Source organism: Argentina anserina, chromosome 2 (assembly GCF_933775445.1).
Source record: "Argentina anserina chromosome 2, drPotAnse1.1, whole genome shotgun sequence".
Taxonomy (NCBI): domain Eukaryota; kingdom Viridiplantae; phylum Streptophyta; class Magnoliopsida; order Rosales; family Rosaceae; genus Argentina; species Argentina anserina.
The window spans coordinates 25,077,265-25,092,772 of record NC_065873.1 but is presented as its reverse complement, the minus strand read 5'-3'; the positions used below and the strand labels follow the sequence as shown (position 1 = coordinate 25,092,772).

General features: G+C 37.3%; 1 protein-coding gene across 1 annotated transcript; it reads left to right on the top strand.

The window, feature by feature from the left end:
* Positions 1-10,171: 10,171 nt before the first annotated feature.
* LOC126782546 (cytokinin dehydrogenase 7) lies at positions 10,172-13,947 on the top strand. The gene is made up of 4 exons (XM_050507807.1): positions 10,172-11,021; positions 11,178-11,462; positions 12,331-12,593; positions 13,438-13,947. The coding sequence occupies exons 1-4, from the start codon at positions 10,329-10,331 to the stop codon at positions 13,754-13,756; spliced, it is 1,560 nt and encodes a 519-aa protein (XP_050363764.1). The 5' UTR covers positions 10,172-10,328; the 3' UTR covers positions 13,757-13,947.
* The last annotated feature ends 1,561 nt before the right edge of the window (positions 13,948-15,508 follow it).

Here is a 15,508-nt window from a genome sequence, read left to right as displayed (position 1 = left end):
ATTGAAGATTAGGTAAAAAGTTGGCATCAGAAGCATAGAAGTTAGTGGTGGAGTTACATGAATTGGAAGAGCATGGTCTGTTGGATCTTCCTTAATGGATTCTAGATAATAATCAGAATTAACTACTGCAAATAGTATACAATTATACAAATCTTAAGAGTTTCCTTATGAACATAAAATGAACTTCTACACCCCACTCTGCATAAATCAGATTCTAACATCATTTTCAACGAAACCAGTTCTTGAGCTGAATAAGTTCTATGATGAAAGTCTTAAATTAGATCATCATTCATTGTCTATACTCGCAATCAACTTGTGATCCTGACCGCTGATTTTATAGTCTGCTATCATTGAAACTTTGAAACTATGAGTTGTGTTTACATAACAAATTTACCTCGTTAAACCATCAAGAAGCTAGTGATCATCATCATTGAGTTTGTTGACCCTGTCAACACGTGAGAGCAGTAATTACCAACTTACCAGAGAGATATCATAACCAAGATGGTTGAAGTTTGCCCAAAACATACAAGTGCCATCATTTAGGGCATGTGAAAAAGGCAAACTAGCAATTATATGGCTCATGTTTTTATTTGTACAGCAGTAACAGCACCCAAAATGCCCCAATGATTTGAGTTGCTCATATTGTCATATTCCTATTTCTATGTAAAATTAGTAACCAGAGCTTCTGCAAATGAACAATAGATATTGTAAAGGTTCTACTTGCACGATTTCAATGGACTAATGATCACTCTGGGTTTGTGATGCACTATCAACTTCGTGATTCTTTTTCAGTTTCATGACACAATCAGGCAATTGTCATGTAAATTTCAAGTCATCGTGTTAAGAAGTTTCAAAGATTAACGTAGTCCTCCTTTTTAGGTTTTACTATGGTAGCAACATGATCAAAAGTTCAAAACTCAAAAGAACAAAGGTAAGTGGCAAAATTCACACATCACCTTCTATATTGGGCTTTGTATGTTAAAAGATTATTTCGGCCATCATCAAAGATGAACTAATTGGAACTAGAGATGGCAAACGGGCCGGGCCGGGCCGCCCCGATCCATTTTAAACGGGCCAAAAACGTGCTCGAGCCGGCCCATTTATTTATCGTGTCGGGCTCGGATTAGGCCATTTCCTTAAATATTAAGCTCGGCCCGGCTCAAGCCCGTGTCGTGCCGGGCCAAAAAGCGGGTCGGGCCCGGTCCATTAGCATTATATGACACAATTAAAATAAAAAATATTATGTATTTTGAATATTTGTTTTATATAATTATTTATAGTAAAATAAATAAAATACTACAACGCATTTCATAATCTTATTTTTAAAACGTTACGTATCTCAAAATAATGATGTTTTATTCAGTATTTTGATAATATTTGTGAAATATTATAGTTAAAATAATGAAATAATCAATAGCTTTTAATTTAAAAAGTATAATATTCAAGTTTAATGATGATTATTGTTTAAATATTGATATAAATAATATAAAATTATGTGTTTAACGGACCGGCCCATGAATTAATCGTGCTCGGGTCGTGCCGGGCTAAAAACGGGCCCGTTATAATAACGGGCGCGGGCCGGGCCGATTTTTAACGTACCAAGTTCGGACCGAGCTCGGGCTTTTGGGCCCATTTGCCACCTCTAATTGGGACTTAACCTATAATTGGTTGTGCACCCCTCCATTGACCAATCTCTTTCGGCAGTGCGCGCTCAAACTTTCGGCCGAGGATGATCAAACTGGACAGCAGCCGCCGTATTTTAATTGCAAGAAGTTAGGGCATCTCCAACAAGATGACCCAAAACGCTCATTTTGGGTTTTAACCCATTTGACCGCCCATTTTAGGTCGGCTTCTAAGGAAGAAAACCAATAACTATTTACAATGGAGCCCCCAAGTCTGTTACTATCCAACTAAAACGTTACTTCATTTTTCTTCTACTTTAATCGCACAAAAGACAATATACCGACTTTAATTGCTCTTCCCGCGTTGGTTAAGCAATTAAAAGTAAATTAACAGTTGGGCCCTATATATTTATTGTCATTGTTTATTACCATTTGTAACCAACTGATCAATTGATTTCTAATCTTTAATTGCCTCAACCCAAAACTAAATTAATTGAAAATAATAATAATAAATAAGAAAATAAAATTGAAAATAAAATCCTCCCGTTGATTATAAAAATAAATAAATTAAAATATATAATGGATATGAGTTTTGGATAACCCTTGTTGGAGATATTTTGATGATTTAACTAAAATGAGATTGAGTGACCCAAAATTTGAGTTTGAGTATGAGTTTTTAGTCATCTTGTTGGAGATGCCCTTATGCTCAAATTGGCGGTAAAATGACTGCGGAAACCTCAAATCTTTCTATGATATCCGACGAAATAATCTATCATTAAAATGATACTGTGATAGTCAAAGTAAACAATTGATTCATATTCCGTTCTCAAAGATCTCTTCCCATGATATCTATGTATCTGCAATCTACAGACAAATCTATGTTGGACGTACAGAAGAACAAAATGCCAACTTGTAGTAATATTCTAATTAAGCAAATTAAAATGTGTAAGATTACTACGAAAAAAAAACTTGTTAATCATATAGTAGTCTAATTAGTAATTTAGCATATCAAATCTTCTCGCAATATCATCTGTTAAGCTACTGAACTCTTTTTTTTTTGTTACAAAGGGGATCTAAAAGGCCGAGAAATAAAAAATACGTAGACTAAATATTAAAGCAGGTTCATGTGCGCCTGCATCTAACAACACTAGCCAGATCGTCTAAGAAAGCATGCACATCATGTGCAAAGGATCAACAATTAGCCCAAACTCATGAGAAATATTATGTTTGGCCAAGACATCAACAACTATGTTACATTTTCTAAAAATATGAGAGAGCGTCATATTTTTTAGTTTAGAAATCATAGAAGCACAACTAGTAAGCAGTGACCCAAAATGATGCATAGAAGTGTTATCCCTTTGGATAAGAATAGCAGAGTCAGACTCAATTTCAACATTTCTACTGTAATGTTTGGCAATGAGTTTCAAACAAAAAAATAAGCCCCAAGCCTCAACATCCAAAATCTCCCAAATCCCCAAGTTCATTTGAAAACCATAAATCCAATGCACATGTTGATCTCTAATCACCCCCTCAAACACCAATTTTCTCAGAGTTAGAAATTCTAGTGTCATCAATATTCAACATATACCAACCAGCAGTAAGCTTAGACATGAAAGTATAGTATAACACTCACTTTAGCCTTGCTTAGAGAGCAGCTCCACTCTTCAGCATAATCCCAGATGATTTTAGCAGTGTAAACAAACATGGTAAATGAGGTATTAAAAACACACTTATTTCTCTACTTCCATATAAACCAGCAAACAAAAAATATTGAACCACCAAATGTTATTCTTAATTTTAAGATGGCAGTGATGCTCAGCTCCCAGCTAACCATTCCAATCAAGAGAAAATGAATTAGTAATTGAAAACAGTATGACTCATACCACTCCAAATAGGCTTAGCTCTGCAACAATCAGGTGAAGGAGACTTTTCATATGCAGTGTTACAAATATGACATGTAGCACTTGTAGTAAATCTTTTTCTAGCTATTTGAACATTAGTTAGAATTTTTTTGTGAATCACAGACCAAAGAAAAGTTTGCAGCTTAAGAGGACAACTCACATTCCAAACAAGTTTCCACATAGGATTTTGAGCGCCATTTATCTCAAAAAGAGAGTTGTAAGCAGACTTGATAGAGAAACAACCATTAGAAGTAGGCCCTCAAATAAGCCGGTCATCAACATTATCACAAAAACCAATTGGAACATTAACAATTTGAAAAACAACATAACAATGCAGCACATAGTTTAAAAGCTAAATATTCCACTCATAATCACACCAAAAGTCACAAACCAGAGCATTATGATCAATATGAGCATAAGAAAGAACACAATCAATAAGAAGTAGAGAACCAACCCACACATCATGTCAGAAATTAATCATTTTACTATTCCTCACTCTCAATAAGAGCTAATGATCTATTATATCCAGCGTTTGCATCAGAATATCTTTGACTTATTACATGGCAAATTTTCTTCGACTAATTGAGCCGTTTGTTCAAATTTAAAAGCAATCGACAAACAAAGCGGCCGTACACATGCGGCTATAATACATCTCTCTTATATATCCAAGCGTTCGATTATAATTTCATTGACAATTTGACATGTATGCGTGTAGGATAGACATGCAATGAAGCAAACTAGATAGTTACCGAACAGTAGTATAGTCCAATAAGTCTGTTCAACTCCACCTCAATTGAACTAATTAAAACCTTAAACTGCTTTGATCAAACAAGTCTGCATCAGTCGACAAGGAAACTCAGTGAGTAGAAAATATAGAATACTGCCGCCTTTGAATGAGTCTCAATCATATACAAAAAGCAAAGATAACTTGTTATTAAATCATTAGAACGCACAACTGACAAAGATCAGTACCAAGTAAAACATGACATTGTTGAAATTGGACTAATCCTATTAAGTAACCTAATAAGCTAACTCAGAATCAACAGCAAGATATGGGATAAGCTAAGTAGATATGAGAAAAGAGAAACTGACAAGTTTATACGTAAGAAATATGTACTACTAGAGAAAATCAAAGCGTTAAGATTATGCATTTAATAAAATATAGACCATGAGAGATATGAGTCATATGAATATTCGTGACAGTTACTCGATTAGTTGATTGTATAACTTGACCTTCCAGTTTCGCAGGAAGAGCAATATATCTTTGTCATTACTTAGTTAATTAGCTATACCTAGCTCATTGGGTTATCGCCTCACTGATTGCAAGAGATCTTCCTTTAGAAATCAATTATCATACATGCAGTACGTTCGGCAGGTTTTGGTTTGTTTCGTGGAGATCTTTGATTCGGCTGTTCAAGATTCTGTAAATCTAATGCCATATTCAACTTGATGATTTCCTCTCTAGACGTAGGTGGAATTATTGACCTGATTACTTTAACATAATCATTGTTTTTCTCTGAACATCTTTGAGTTCTAAGGAAGTTTGATTGTTCCATTGTTCCAATATACATGATCTCGATCTAGCTATTAGTTACGCTTGCGTGCAACTGATTCTATATAATATCGTTTTTTTCGATGATGTATTCTATATAAGGTAGAATGTCATAATATATGATCGAAATGCTCATATTGTCATATATATTATAGCTAGTCGATCAAACCCAACATATCCATAATTACCATATTTTCTAGCTAGTCGATCAAACTCAACCCATGTCACTCATTTTCTTCTTCGTCTTCTTCTTCTCATCCCATCTTCCAATTTGCATTCTTAAGTGGATTTATTCGATCAGATCGATCATCACTAATATTCAAGTTCTGTCCAAAACGAGAACAACTTGCTATATAATTAAGTCACGCGTACTTTAATCATAGAGTGAACAAAAGACAAATAGATTGCTATAAACACACATTAGTCCTACCAGGTCAATAAAGTTGGTTCCAGCAAAACATCCCTCGAGCCATTTTGTCCAAAATAATAAGCAAGGAACTAATTAAAGCCTTATTTCGTTTTTCATATATGAGAGGCTGAGAGCTCACCAGAAAAGAAGAGTCTCATTCCGTTAATTTAATTATCTCTTCCAGCCTTCCTCCTTCGACCTTCGTTTTCACGTAACTTCATAATATATATAGTCATCCTAATTTGCCCTAGCCTGCTTTTCTTTTTGAGTTATTTGTAGAAGTTGAGGTTGACCCTATATAATGATCAGTCTTCTTTTCTATTGCTCTAACATTCTCAACTTTAAACTTGGAATTTACGTGTCAATGAAGATTTAAAAAGGAATCCATGGGAGGTCTTACTTAAGCTAAAATGAGGGGGATAAGCGACAAGCATTATACACGTAATTACTAAGTGGCCATCATAATCTTTATTTTTAACGCTTAACTAATCGCATTAGCATATCCCACTTGAGTTTGTAAATTGCTTTCCTCAACTTTTATGATGAAGAAACAACAAACTGTGAGTGAAGTGGGTTTCGTTTTTCTGCTTCTGTTATTTCTGCCTCGGATTCTCATTTTTTATTTTTCTTCGGGTCATCTGTGCAAATATTTGCTTGCTTTTATATATGAGAAAAAGGAATTTAAATGGTTAGGATTTGGGGTTTGGATAATCAGTGCCTTTTGTCTAGTCCGATAAGGGCCAAACTCAGAGTAATAGGTCATCATAGGGTGACATAAAAGACCAGATTGATAGAGATCCCCAGCATCATATGGACCCCAAAAGATTGATTAATTTTATCGCTATCAATTTGCCCTTGCAGCACTATACACCAAATATCCTCGTTTGTTTCATTACATTGGTTTTCAGTAGTGATTTTGGAACCTAAAATCAGCAAGAAGAAAAAAAAAAGTTGAAGATACGTTATGGGGAGAGTTGGCAACTTGCCATTTGCAGAGTTTGGTTAAAATTGTTAACGAAGAAGCTGAGGAGAGTGAAGAATAATGTGGCCAATTGGAATTTAAAATCTCGCACGACTTAAACATACTAGCAATGTGCCCGCGCGATGACGCGGATTTCCTTCTCCCTGTGAATTTTCAGGCTAAATCAGTATATCACGTTCTCAAAGTGATATTATATCTCTAACATATTACCATACTACCTACATGTTCACATTTTTTCTCTGCATCAATTATTTTCATCTATGCATGAGCAATATAGAAAGTTCAAATTTTTAGTGAAGTTGTTGGCACCAAAGCCTTGCTTCCCAATATAGTAGTAGAGATCTAGATAGGGGTGGGCATAAAAAACGGAAATTTTGATCTCGTCCCGTTTCATAATAGTGAGATGAGACGTGGGACAAATAATTTATATCCCGCTTCGTCCTGTTTCGTCCCACCTTTAATGAAAACTTCAAAATTCTTATATATTTGTATCAAAATAAAACTAATTTATGTTCTTAATAACTTCAGAATTATATCAACTCAAATAATAATGGTAAATTATAATATTTTGAACATAATATGCATTTTTTTGTTAAAATTTCATTATTGAATATTACTTTGTTAATGAAAAAGTAAAAATATAGGTTTTTATTTAACTTCATATGAATGTGGGATTTGTCCCGTCCCGTCCCGTCCCAACCGGGATTAATCCCGAGTTGATGCATTCTTAAAAACTCCTGATCCCGTCCCGATTCAAAAGAGTGGGATGAGCTCCGTCTCGTCCCGTCCCATCCCGTCCCGTGCCCACCCCTAGATCTAAACATGCAACGTACGTCGACGCTCCCCGGTGATCGATCCGCATATCCAACGCCCATCGAAATCCTTGAGTGTTGGTCTATTAGACAGTTTTGGTTGTTGTAGTTTATATAATTAATTTACGAGTGGTCGATTGAATGTGAGGTAAGCTGGCCATTTAATGTGCATGTAAATAAATGTGTCAAATGTAGTTATTGTTAAATTAACTATTGTAAATCAAAGACGTGACGGACGATTAGCGAATTAGACTACTCATGCCAATTACAAGTGAGGATTCACCATTGGATCTTTCGTCTTGGCAATGCAAAATATTCGAATAAATAACACCAGCAAAAATCAGACCTAGCAATTGACTTGAATATATAATTACAAAATAAACTTCAGTGATCGAGTCACGTAGAACTCCAATTTTTATGAAATGATTGGGGTTATACCATTGTAACGATAAGGCAGCCCAGAATTTAGAAACCAATGTCTATATATAAAACGGGATTATAATCTTATAATCCCACTTAATTACAACGTTAGCGTATAGTTTAGTTTGAGTGGACTATACACCCACACCTGTTAGCATTCCATTCTCTCATAACAACAATAGAGACAGGTCGGTTTGACCTTTGATATACATAACAAATATTTGACCTTTAAGGGTTTCGTAAATTAGTTACTAATTATTATAAACTTTGTGTCAAAGTCCACTGCACTTCGTTGATTAAAAAAATGGTCTACTGCATTCCTAGTTAGGGTTTCATAATCACACAAAAAATTGGCCTATTATAAAAATAAATAGATTGTACTTCACTATTTATCAATATTTTAATTTGATTGACTTTAATTAATTTGCTAGTAGAGGTACAGTGTACTGTGCATAGAAACACTCCTAGATCGTTTATTTCAGGTGCAGAGAATCATCAAATAGAAGGAAGAGTACATTCTCAAAAAAAAAAAAAAAATAGGAAGAGTGGGAAGAGTGTTGTAGCTGTACCTTAAAATTGATTTATTAATTACTGCAATTTCAGTTGCATGCGCCAGCCGCGAGGCTAATTAACAATGTTCACAACCTTTTGTGTATTATCCGGCCTACCCGATTTTTGATCGAGTACTTAAGTTTACTCTGAACCGTGATGAAATTTTAACAATGACTTGACCACACTTAATTAAAAATACTCATTTTAAATCATATTAATACCGCCACTAAAGACGATTAATTAGGCGCATGCATGAGAGCTTGTATCTTGCTGACTTGATCAAACTTTCCCTAAACTATGCACTTACTTTGTAGCTAGCGTAATTTGAAGTCTTACAAAACCTGTGACAACAGATCGATGCGCTATACATTTTGGAATATATATATATATATATATATATAAAAGAATGAAAAGATTAAGTTATGCACAACCTGAATCTTTCTAATCTGGGAATTAAAAAGACATTTTTTTTGAAAATCCATTTCAACAACCAGTTTTTATATACTTGACGAATTAGGTTTACTTTTGAGTTCTCAATAAAATAACAAGGGAATAGAAACTCAAAAATCTTCATCGGCCAAACTTTCATTAAACTATTTCTCTTAGCTAAAGCCATCATAGTGTACAAGCATTAAGGAGGGGCGTGATAGTAGTATTGTTGACAAAAAGTGAGAGGCTCATATAAATAATTCCAACGTCAACATTTGAGGGGAAGAAACAATGTTGAATAAGCAATTTAACTATGAATTCTCAAATAGTAGCGGCAGGAAAATCTTTTGCCAATGAAAGCAGCAGTAACTAAACGAGGATCTGCATCCTTTGGCATAGTTAAAGAGGCGAGTTTAATTAAATTTAGTATTATATGAACAACGAACGTAGTTGGCATTTTTGAGTGGCTATTGGCCAGTGATAAGAAATCAAGTGAATTGTTTTTTTGTTAGCAATAAAGAAATAAGAGAAATAGGAAATCAATATCATAAGTTAAATTTCATCCACCAGCGTACAATTTCTTACTATTAGTGTGAGCATCTCATGACCTCTTTCAAGATCTTTTTTTTTTTGTTTCCTCATCGTTTGGTTGCTAAAAATTCGTTTTCTAAAATTAGCTCTCGCCAAGTTGAAGTATTTTGTTGTGATTTGCCAAGTTGTTTTCGGCCACCACCATCATACTAAAGCTTTAATGAATTTAGATGGAGTTATTGAACGATTCTCTATAATGGTTATAGCGGAGTTGTATCGTAACAAACAAGGTTATATTCAAATTCGGCCAGTGATACTTAAAAATTATCGGCTTTTTAAAATCATGAACCCTATGGAACCATTAATTCGATTAGCGGGGCACAATCACTATAATTTGAGATTGTTCTAATTCTAAAGGCGGACGCGATCTCAAACCGATGAGATTCGAGTGCAAACTTTGATCTTTCTAACTGTGTTCTCAACTGTTCTCTCATGCTTGCTCGTTAATAGTTAGAAGCATGGAAAGTATAATTTTGAACTAATGACACAATGGATGAAAGCATTACACAAGTAATTGAGACTTGCATGGGACATGCATGTATCATTGAAACATGAAAACCATCAAACATTTAGTACTGCTGATAGTTTATCCCATTCTTTTTAAGCTAGGGCATGAAAGAGGAGGCCATCCCTAATCAATAATTACTTATGTGATCATCACAAGCTTTTCTTTTCTTTTTTGAAATTTCTATTTTTCGCTCTCAAAAAACAATTATTGGAAGTGGCAGACAGAGGATTTCGATAGGAACTATCACTACGCAAACAGGATATTGAAGGTAAGATGACGTCAAAAAATAACAATTTATCAAAAAATTGAAAAAATATAATTAATCGGGGACTAACCAAACTCAGCCGCTACTTAAGCCTAAACTCCAAACCGGAGACCAATCAAGTTATAAAAGCTTCAAGCTTTAGAGAGAGAAATACAGAGAGTGTCTGCGTCAGCCAACACAGAGCTTCTAGCTTTAGAGAGAGAGAGAGAGAGAGAGAGAGAATCTAATCAATACCGGAGAAACTTTAACGGCAAAGACCAACTCTTTCTTTCTTCTCCGGCCAAGATGATAGCTTACCTGGAATGTTTCGTTCAAGAAAACGACACCGAGTCAAGGCCCTACGACGTCGTCTCCGGCCTAAGCGACGCCCTCGACCTCCAAGGCACCATCGACTGCGGCGACGCCGCCGAGCAATCCGCCAAAGATTTCGGCGGAATGAACTCCCTCCCTCCTCTCGCCTTGGTCCGCCCCGCCGGCTCCGGCGACGTGGCCAGCGTGGTGAGAGCGGCGGCGAATCTAAATCTTACTGCGGCAGCGCGGGGGAACGGCCACTCCATCAACGGCCAGGCCATGGCCGATCGAGGCCTCGTCCTGGACATGCCGGCCATGGAGGACCATTTCCGGGTGGTGAGGACGAGCAATGACTCCGGCTACGCTGACGTGTCAGGAGGGGCATTATGGGAAGATGTGCTTAAACGGTGCGTTAGGGACTACGGGATGGCGCCGCGATCGTGGACAGACTACCTCAGCTTAACCGTGGGCGGAACTTTATCCAACGCTGGCGTCAGCGGTCAGGCTTTCCGTTACGGCCCGCAGACCTCGAACGTAACGGAGATGGAGGTCGTTACGGGGAAGGGCGAGACTTTCGTTTGCTCGGAAGCGGAAAACACGGAGCTCTTCTTTTCCGTTCTTGGCGGGCTGGGTCAGTTCGGTATCATCACCAGAGCTAGAGTCCTTCTCCAGCAAGCCCCGGACATGGTTGGTATCACATTTTTTCACTACTCTTAATTCCCCATATTACCCTCGCCACCCCTTTAAACACTTGTCTTTTTCCCGATTTATTAGTGTGCATGAGCATCACGTTTACGGTACGTAATCGAGGGTTCTGGTTTAATTTAATTTTATGGTGATTAGGTGAGGTGGATAAGGCTGGTGTACACCGAGTTCGACGCCTTCACTCGCGACGCCGAGTCGCTCGTCACTCGCCGCCGCGACGACGGCGATGACTCGTTGGATTACGTGGAAGGCTTTGCGTTTATGAACAGCGACAACCCGGCGGATGGGCTACCCTCGGTGCCTCTTCACCCGGATCAAGTATTCGAGCCGACCCGACTTCCTGAAGAAGCTGGATCAGTCCTCTACTGCCTCGAACTCGCTCGTCACTACCGCAATTCTGACCACCCTTCAATTGTTGATATGGTAAGTTCCAAAATCGCTTCCTCTACATGATGGACTACATTATAATTTATATCCTCTCTAGGGAGACATTCTTAGCCGTCGGATCTGTACGACGATTATAATCTCTTTTTTTCCGGCTGGAGTTTGCTTCATGGCTCTGCATTACGGGCCGAAGAACAGTGGTGAGGGCCCGTAGTGAGGACTGAGTTTTGAGCTAGGTGGTTGCTAAGTGGAGCCCCGGGACTACTTGCTGATCGAGAATTTGACCTTGCTAAGTTAGTCCCGAGCAAAAGTGTTCCCGCCGGACAGTGAAAAAGTCAAAACACTATCAATTTTTCACTTACACGTGTATGCAGCTCGTCGTTTTCACAATCCCTTTCTGCTTCACCATCATCTCTTTACTGTGGAATTGTGCACGTAGTTAAACCAGTGAGCTTTGAGTTGCTATTCTTGTGAAAATGAAAATAAAAGATTTTTAGATTTAATTTATTTAAGTAAGGAATTGTTCCTTCAACTTGAAACTGAATTTATTTTAAGGAATTGTTGCTTCAACTTGAAATTGACAATACGCTCATAGCGTATAGCGTATCTAATTATCTTCCATTGAATTTTCTGACACTATACTGGCATGTGAAAGTCCATGCCGAATTGTATTATACAAGTGTGACACTGGTTTCGGGGACAAAATAGTAAATGTCCGAAAATAGTAAATGTGCGTCAGTAGAAGTGGATGGTATGAGATTTTGCTGACACTGTGGTTCCAAGGATCCGCAAATAGCCAAAAAGGCTATCATTTTTTGGAATTTGTGAATTATGAATGTCATATCCCTTGTGGTGTCTATAATGCGGAAATACCCTCATCTATTAATGCTATTTTTTTTCTGTTTAGGGCGTGGAGAGGATGTTGGGAGGCCTAGAATTCGTGGAGGGATTGGAGTTCCAAGTGGACCTGGGATACGAAGAGTTTTTATTGCGAGTGAAGCAGGCGGAGGAGCACGCCAGGGCCAGCGGCATTTGGAATGCTCCTCACCCTTGGCTAAATCTTTTTGTGTCGAAATCGGATATCGCTGAATTCGACCGTGTGGTCTTCAAAAACATCCTCAAGGACGGCATTGGTGGCCCGATGCTCGTCTACCCTCTGCTACGTAGCAAGTAAGTCCTGCCTTTCCCTCCCTCCTCTTCTTCTTCTGTTAATAATGAATATTGAGCTGCTTCTGCCGACGTGGAGGTTGGATAACCTTAGCCCCGTCATTTTCCTGCTCTTGCCAGTTGGAATATCCCACGTGTCAAATTATTCCACTAGGTGACTCGGGTCCCAATTACAAGTCATTTCCATTTTGTCACGGACCCAACGACGTCGTTTTGGATTAGTAAAATGTGATATTACAGGAAGAGTCAGGGGTATAATGCATGTGAGAGCTATGGGTACATATTTTAAGGGATATGCTACCACATTATTTATGTTCGGAATGTGAGTATCATACCCCAGCTTGTGCTGACGGGTGGGTTGTACGATCTAAACTTGCACTCCTCCACAACGGATCAGAGATGGGGTGTTACTATTTTACATCACGTAGTTTGGTGTGCTTGGTTAGCGTATAAGCAAACGTAGGAAGGACTTCCGGGACAAAGATACGTGGAGGCCTATAGTAGTGTATTATTATCCTTCCGCCTAATTACCTGAAAAATTAGGTCATAGATTAACAAAAATATAGAAGCAACAGACGGTGATTGAGGGTAGTTTGGTAAGTTAGGTTCTAGGATGTGTGTTTTTTTCTCTCTTTTGGGAAAATGACTAATGAGAAGGTTCACGTTTCGTCTGAATCTTTGTGCCATTTAAGGAACGACAAGCGTCTTTTATTCTGGAGTGGGAATGACACCATATTTAATTTGTCTGGCTCTGAGTATTCTAATGTACGAAAATACCCTTCTGTAGCTAAGAGTTTTCGTATTGCTCAGTTCAATTTAGCTAACGGATTTCGGTTTATGTTACTAGGTGGGATGATCGTACGTCTGTGGTGTTACCGGAAAGCGAGATCTTCTACATAGTGGCGTTTCTGCGGTTCACTCTGGCATACCCGAAAGGCCCCTCGTGTGAAAGCCTGGTTGCTCAAAACCAGGAGATTGTCCAGTACTGCACAAAGAAGGGCTTCGACTTCAAGCTGTATCTGCCACATTATCGATCGCAGGAGGAATGGAAGCGGCATTTCGGGAACCGGTGGAGCAGATTTGTCGAGCGGAAGACTTGCTTTGATCCGATGGCTATCCTCGCTCCGGGACAGAAAATTTTCCCGAGAAATATCCCTAAATCCTAGCTGCTCTATAGCAAATATTTGTTGTCATTTCTGGTTTCTCCAGTGTAATTTTTCCTCCCTTTTTTGTATTGTTATGGTGGGCCAGTACCATTGTTGTTATCAATCGAACAATTCAACAAAAAAGCTAGCTGTTGGAAGCAAATTTATGTAAAGGAATTAGTTTCAGCAAAAAGATGTCGATCCTATTCTTTCGATTAGTTCCTCTCATTTTCGAAATCCGAGAAAACAAAACTCGAAATATAAATGATCGCACAAGTAGTCAATGACAAGACTATCATGTTCTGGATTGAAAATGTGGCCAATTTCATCACTGTTCTGATTCAATTATACATGACATTGATGTTGTGCATGTCATTCTCCAGATAAAAATTGAACAACCCCATCTATCTTTTCTGATCTTTACTTTGAATTTGTTTTCCCTTCGATGTTTTTCACAACATATCTCTAGGTTGAATTATGTTCGAAATTCTATAGGATCTTTATCAAGAACTTAGGTTGTGTTTGTTTCAAGGAATGTAACCCATGGGAAATAAAAGTCATTACTTTCTTGCGTTTGAAATCTCAATTAAAAGAGCATGAAATGAAAGCAAATCCCTACCATAAGAAAAATTTGGCGACCCATATTTATCCAAAATATTTGTATCAAGTCTACATCTTTTATATAACTTCAGCCCACAACTCTCAAATACTAATACTTTCATTAAAAAAAAAACTCTCAAATGCTAATACGCTATATCAGAAAGGGAGAGCACAAAGAGAACCTGAAGCATTGATCGACTACCAAACTCTTCTTCTTGCTTCACAACTTCCAGTATGTCTCATATCTTCTGCATTTATTCTTATTTGTTCAGTGGTATCTTCATGTTAAATCACCCTTGTTGATTGATTTCATTATGGTTGGGTTTTGTTATAATATAGAGTTGTTTTTGTATAAGGTTGTTGTTCCGAATTTGGAATCAAAATCCAACCTTTTTAGCTTTCCGCTCTTCTTCTCTGATCCAAGTCTGTGAAATACGATTATTGTTCTAATGGAGATACATACAGAGTTGCTTTCTTTTTCACTTTGTTTGGCTTTTGTGAAATATCTATGGGCATTGTAATGAAAATTGGCTTATGTGTCTGATCATAATCAAAGAGACACATCAATATATGTTTCTGTTTGAGAGTTTTAGTTGTTAGCTTCTTCCTGTATAAGGTTGTCGTTAGTCTATCTATTGTATTGAGCATTTAAGAACAAACAAAGTGGGCAATAGATTAATAATAGGCAATGGCTACTATGATTTCAATGTTATTTTTTTCATTTTAGTTGCTTTGTATATTAGATTCATAAGAAAGAAAATTTGATATGCAATTATGGCCCGTAGAACCTTGTCGAAGACAAAAAAGATTCTTCTAATGCTGGACAATATTAAAGATTTACTTAATTTTGTTGTCATGACATATGTTATGATGTATATCATTGCAGAACGACACTATCGTAAGTATAGATTGAAATCTCGATATATTTATGATTCTATTTCAAGAATTGGAAATTTTGAACGAATGATGTATGCAAGTGATGTAAGATGCATAAACATTCTTTGGATGGATAGGCATACGTTTAGCACATTATGCTCTATTTACGCATATCTAGCAATTTGAGAGACACAAGACATGTCTCTGTGGAGGAAATGGTGGCTATATTCTTGCATATTCTTGCACACCATGAAAAAAAAGCATAATCATCCAAGATAGATTTTTGCGTTCAAGGGA

Bases quoted from the DNA above. Each gene is read 5' to 3' on its own strand.
- LOC126782546 (XM_050507807.1), top strand. From the start codon at position 10,329: ATGATAGCTTACCTGGAATGTTTCGTTCAAGAAAACGACACCGAGTCA. The intron at 11,463-12,330 runs GTAAGTTCCAAA...TTTTCTGTTTAG, and splicing joins ACCCTTCAATTGTTGATATG to GGCGTGGAGAGGATGTTGGG. The intron at 12,594-13,437 runs GTAAGTCCTGCC...TTATGTTACTAG, and splicing joins TACCCTCTGCTACGTAGCAA to GTGGGATGATCGTACGTCTG.